Source organism: Vipera ursinii (assembly GCF_947247035.1).
Source record: "Vipera ursinii genome assembly, chromosome: 7".
Taxonomy (NCBI): domain Eukaryota; kingdom Metazoa; phylum Chordata; class Lepidosauria; order Squamata; family Viperidae; genus Vipera; species Vipera ursinii.
This window is the reverse complement of record NC_139521.1, coordinates 8957262-8963261: the sequence shown is the minus strand read 5'-3', so window position 1 is coordinate 8963261 and position 6000 is coordinate 8957262. Positions and strand designations below refer to the sequence as shown.

General features: G+C 44.4%; 1 protein-coding gene across 1 annotated transcript in view; it reads right to left on the bottom strand.

The window, feature by feature from the left end:
• Positions 1-807: 807 nt before the first annotated feature.
• Positions 808-6000, bottom strand: part of SPATA18 (spermatogenesis associated 18) — a gene marked incomplete at its 5' end in the record, with an annotated part of 30060 nt that continues 24867 nt past the window's right edge. Inside the window, 3 exons of the mRNA XM_083368097.1 lie at positions 808-1028; positions 3446-3532; positions 5450-5573. Of these exons, the coding sequence (XP_083224223.1) occupies positions 942-1028; positions 3446-3532; positions 5450-5573 (298 nt within the window). The 3' untranslated portion in view covers positions 808-941. The remainder of the gene's footprint in view (positions 1029-3445; positions 3533-5449; positions 5574-6000) is intronic.

Here is a 6000-nt window from a genome sequence, read left to right as displayed (position 1 = left end):
ACATGCGTGCTAGTCGTTTCCAACTCTAGGGGCCGGTGCTCATCTCCGTTTCAAAGCCGAAGAGCCAGCGCTTGTCCAAGGACGTCTCCGTGGTCATGTGGCCGGCATGACTGGACGCCAAAGGCGCACGGAACACTGTTACCTTCCCACCGTAGTGGTCCCTATTTTTCTACTTGCATTTTTACATGCTTTCGAACTGCTAGGTTGGCAGAAGCTGGGACGAGTAACAGGCGCTCACTCTTTTACGCGGCACTCGGGATTCGACCTGCCAAACTGCCGACCTTCTGATCGACAAGCTCAGCGTCCTAACCCACTGAGCCACCGCGTCCCTATACTTAATTACCTAGGGGTAAAACTTGGTTGATATCAGAAAGAGTTACTTTTGAGTAAGAAAAATGGATTGTACTATTACTATTGTACTATTAGTTAGCCCACACATTAGTTATATGTATAGTGAGTGCCTATGTTCAGCATAGAATTACCTGCATTTACGAATAATTTTTCTTAGTTCTGGATAGATCCCTCATTTGCTGTTTTAGTTCCTTAAAGTTACTGTAACTCTACAAAAAGGACTATGGATGGTAATAACTGCACCAAATATTAACAGAATAATATATATGGGATATATTGGATATAAAATGACATAAGGAATTCTATAAACCCTAACCCTAAGCCTCAACATCAGTAAAGGAAACTACCGTATTTTCCGGCGTATAAGACGACCCGGCGTATAAGACGACCCCCCAACTTTTGAGAAGATTTTCATGCTTTAAAAAGTCGTCTTATACACCGGAAAATACGGTATGTTAAAACAGTGCAACTGAAGAGCATTGGTTTTAAAGAAAAAAAACCAGCCTGTAAAATTATATTTTATATATATATATATATGTGTTGTCTCTTTACTTGATTATCATTTTATATTAAATTAAATTTGATTTTTTTTAAAACCATGGCTGCCTACATTGTGAAAAGGCCCACTTACTTGGGCTTCCGTTCCTCAACGGGGAAGGACTCCTGCTTCGAGTTGCCTAAACGACAAAAAAAAAAAGAGAGAGATGATATTTTGATTCATCCCCATCCCTTTTCCTCTAGAAAAAAAAATAAATCCGAATTGAACGCAGACAGCATCAGATTAGCTGGAACGAAAAACTGTAGCATTTTATAGCGATGGCCTCGGTGTGCTTACGTTGCCACAACCGGAACGCATCTCTGTCGCACGACTATGCGCTAAGACTAGTTTTAAGGGCCGTATATACTTGATATATCTGATTATTCATTCTCCAAAGTATATTAGGTCAGTTAGAAGGTTGGTGATTTGCCGTGCTGCCATTTCTCAATTATATAGATCAATGTTTCTCAATCTTGGCAATTTGGAAGAAGTGTGGACTTCAACTCCCAGAATTCTAGGAGTTGAAGTCCACATATCTTCAAGCTGCCAAGGTTGAAAAAAACCCTCTGATTCAGATATTGGCATTCCACATACATTAGCCCTACCAGACAGCTGTGTTAAAGAGCAGTCTACCAGTCCTTGAGCCAGGAGAACAATGTGCCATCATGAGTCTCAGGTCCCAAGTAGCCTCCCATCGTCATAATCACAACATTTAGAAGGCCACACTGCTGGATGAGAGTGTGTATTGTGGCTCCCAATTAAGAAACTTCCTATACTTTTTGCCAGCTGCTCCTGGACCAATGAAGCGGCAGCTCTCTCGCATAAACCACTGACCCCAGAAGAAAAAAATAATTTTTCACTTAGAATTGAACAAACCATCACCTCCCAAAGCCCCTCTGCTTTGCCTGTAGTAAGAAGAGTCGGTCACCAAGAGCCACATACAAACTTTGAAGAAGGGGTGAAGGTTTCAAAGTATGTGAGGCTGGATTGGGGCAAACTTGGGTGATGCTTCTTTGATCTCTTAGAGGAGGGCTTTTCAACCAGTGGTACGGGTACCACCTGTGGTACATGGGCACCTGGCAGGTGGTACGTGACCATCCTAGAAGAGTGGTAGCTGGGGAGGGGAATGAGCTGAACCGGTGGCAGCACCGCACAAGCCTGAGCGAGAGACGGCTGGAGCTGCAGGGCTGTCAGGGCTCAGCAGAGGCGCCAGGATCAGCGCCAGGCTCCAGCTGGAGCTTGGCGCTGATCCTGACGCTTCTGCTGAGCCCAAAAGAAGCACCAATCAGCTGGAATGTTGCAGCATCTCCAGGGTCTTGTGGTTTACATCCAGATGCTTGGCAACTGATTCATATTTATGACGGTCACAGTGTCCCAGGGTCATGTGAAGTGACCAAAACCTGCTGCAACCACCCAGCAGAGGGAGGGGGGAAATAAAAACCAAACACCCCCCACCCCACCCCCGCTGCCAATCCTCAACAGAAATGCTCACAACAATGAAAACCTCGGACAGGAGGAAGAGCGCCGCCGGGCGGGCGGGCAGGTGTCTTGTTCGACTGTGGCTTGGGGGGCACTTTTTTCAGTGCCATTGTAACTTCGAACAGTCACTAAGCGAACTGTTGTAAGTCGAGGACTACCTGTACTTCATCATTTTTTTCCCTTTTTTTTGGATCATCAAGTTTTTGACACCTTCTTAGGTGTTACTGGTGGTACTCGCATGTTGCCATATCCTAAAAGTGGTACAATGGGTGAAAAGGTTGAAAAGCCCTGTCTTAGAGCAGGGGTGTCAAACTCGCAACGTCATGTGTCGTGTCGCAACGTATTGTTACTTTCTCTCCATTGCCATGACGCATCCAGCCCATGGGCCGGCAGTTTGACACCCCTGTCTTAGAGGGAGATATTTGAGAGTAAGGCTTGGATTACTCTTTTCAATCTTAGGTGGCCTCATTCCAAAGATTACAGCTTCCTGCTAGTTGGAGATACAAAGCATTTCTATGAGGCCATGAGGCCACCAAAGATTGTAAAAATGATCACTGAGGGCCACACCTGACCTGCTTTGAGTTATCCGTTGCCAAAATCTGGGAGAGTTGAGCTATCAATGAGTATTGGAGATTAGTGGGCTTCTATAAATCCCTATGACTCATCCTCATGTCCACCATTTTCCTATGCAACGTCCTCATAACCTTTGCCTTTGCCTTATCCCAAACCCTAGTGGGGGTGGCTTAAAGTGGTCTTTAGGTATTCCCCTTCCTCCCCTATTTGTTTTTCCTCACCACTGAATTGACACCCCTCAGGTTTAGGGTGAGGGACCCCCAAATGGGGGTTGGGCTTCTCACCTGTTTTACAAGCTATGACGCTGGGGAAGTACAATAGCTCGGTGCACACAATCAGAGTGTTTTTTTAACCACACCGTCTCCCTATCTCTCAGTCCCCTCTTTTGAGTAGTCTCTTCCTTGTGAAAAATAATAATTAATGATGCCTTCAGTGCAAACTCCTGGGGAGGGGATGCATCTTATTTTGAACTACGACGTTAATTCGGTTGATGTTATACTTTACCAAGTGCCGAGAGTAGCCTGTACCGCGAGGCAGAGGGCTAACACTACGGCTGCGACTGTGGCTCCTGTTTCTGCTTCTGGAAGACAACTGAAATAAAATGCAAACTGTGAAAGAGATCTCAGTTAAGCAGGGATCCTTTTAATGAGTAGACTTTGCAGAAGGGCAAGGTACCGGTCGGAGACTACTGTGGGAGAAAAATCCCATTTTGTTTTCGTGTCTAGCAGGAGATGGCAACTCTGGTCCATTTCCAGAAATGGCAACTTCGATTTCCAGTGGAAAGGTCCACAAAGTGGGATCGAAATGATCAAGATGATCCCTTTGACTGAGAAATCAAAGCTCTGCCTATTTTTACATGCTATCTTGACTTTTTTCGATCCCACTCTCTGGATACCCCGACTTCCAGATGTCCCCACCCAGATTGGCCATTGCTAACACCCCTGGGAACTGAACACACATCTGGAAGCAGTGAAGGTTGAGAAGTAGTGCCCTAACACATTCCAGACTCCAATCCCAATCATAGCATGCAAATTGATCTGGAATTTCTCCCTTAGCAAGACGCTTTAAAATTGCAGCCTTCCATTTGACACACAGTTGAAATTCTAAATTTCAGTGTGCCTGGCTGAGGAATTCTGGGAGTTGAAGTCCACAAGCAGGGGTCTTCAAACCTGGCCCTTTTATGACTTGTGGACTTCAACTCCCAGAATTCCTCAGCCAGGCACGCGTAGCTGGCTGAGGAATTCTGGGAGTTGAAGTCCACAAGTCATAAAAGGGCCAAGTTTGAAGACCCCTGTTCTACACCTTATCGCCTCTGCAATCCAATCGACAAATTGTGCTTAATCACCACGGCTTGCTGAATAAGTCACAATTCTCTGGATTCATAGATCATACCAAACAAAGCAAAAGTATAAACCCAAATATCTGAGTTCAAACAACACATTGAGCCAAAACTCAACGTATATTACACTTTTCCGAGCTGACACCCTCCCAATATACTGAATTCCCCACCGCCGGGATTCCCAGCTCACACGGAATTCTGGGGTTTGTAGTCTACGCATGTCTACCTGACTGTTTTGTGAGAGTGGTTAAGATGGGATTAGAGATTGGTTGATACCTGGAGCTGTAGGATCACTTAATTTTATAAACAGAACATTTTGATAGCCATTGTTAATTCAGTTAATATTCATTTGTCTTTTGGGTCTGGGCTAGTCTTTCTTGGTATGGGTTTTTTGAAGGTACCTATCAGTATTACATAGTACGGGTAGTCCTCAAATTACAACCACAACGGATCCCAACATTTCTGTCGTCAATTGAGACATTTGTTAAGTGAATTTTGTCCCCTTTTACGACTTTTCTTGCCTTGGTTGTTAAGTGAATCGCTGCAGCTGATAAGCTGGTAACCTGGTTGTTAAGCAAATCTGGCTTCCCCATTGACTTTGCTTGTCAGAAGGTCGCAAAACGGGATCCCATGACCTTAGCAGACAGCAACGGTCATAAATATGAACCAGCTGCTAAGCATTTGAATTTTGATCACATGATCACGGGGAGGCTGGAAAGGTCATAACTGTGAAAAACAGTCAGAAATCACATTTTTCAGTGCCACTAGTGAATGGCCACTAAACAAACTGCTGTAAGTCAAGGACAACCTGTATACACACACACACACGCGCACACACACACACACACACACACACACACACACACACACGGTAAGCGGGGAGCTGGAAGTAGATTAGTAAGGAGGAAAGTTGAGCATTGCTGGGATTCCTGTGTGAGTTGTTATCTTTTTTCAGTCTAACTCTTCCTTCTTGTCGCTAGGCGATTGTCTTAAATCCTAGAATTTCCTTTGGAGCAAATATGGTTAAACAATAAGTTCGGTATCGTAACTGTCAATCGTCAGGACTTTTTTTCGTTCGTCCCTTTCAGAATCTCCTATTTTAATACCATCTGTGGCACGTGGGCCCCAATGGAGAGCTCTCTCGTTTAATTTTTTTTTTAAAGCCTTACCAGGGCGCCTCTTTTAGTTACGGCTTCTCCCTTCACAATCACTGAATCCTCTTCCATGAGAGCTGGCCAGACATGATAAGCCACCAGCGGAGCTGTGAAATCAGAGTCATAGCTGCGACGGTATCTATTCAGAGACAAAAGAAAAATCCGTAAGATTATCTGGGATGCGACACGTCCTCTTCACGACCCGTTTTCCTTGTTCCCTTCTGAGAGGAGGGGGCTCCGTGGTATCCGAAGCAGAACTTCCAGATTTAACCAGAGTTTCGTTCCACGCAGCATTAACCTTGTGAGCTCTAAAGCTTCCTCCTTCCGTTATATATTCAAGATGGACAGAACTTAATATTTATTTGTTACGTATATGTAGGGGTGTGGATCTATGCATATGTTGTATGTAGTATGTTTCAGGTATGTGTCATGTATGTGTTTCACTTTGAGAGCGGGCAACTAAATTTCATTTTTGATTGTGGCATTGTGCCCACAGTAAAAAAAAAGACAATAAAGTTTATCTTATCAGATCTTATCTCATCATCATCATATCTTAGCGTATCATG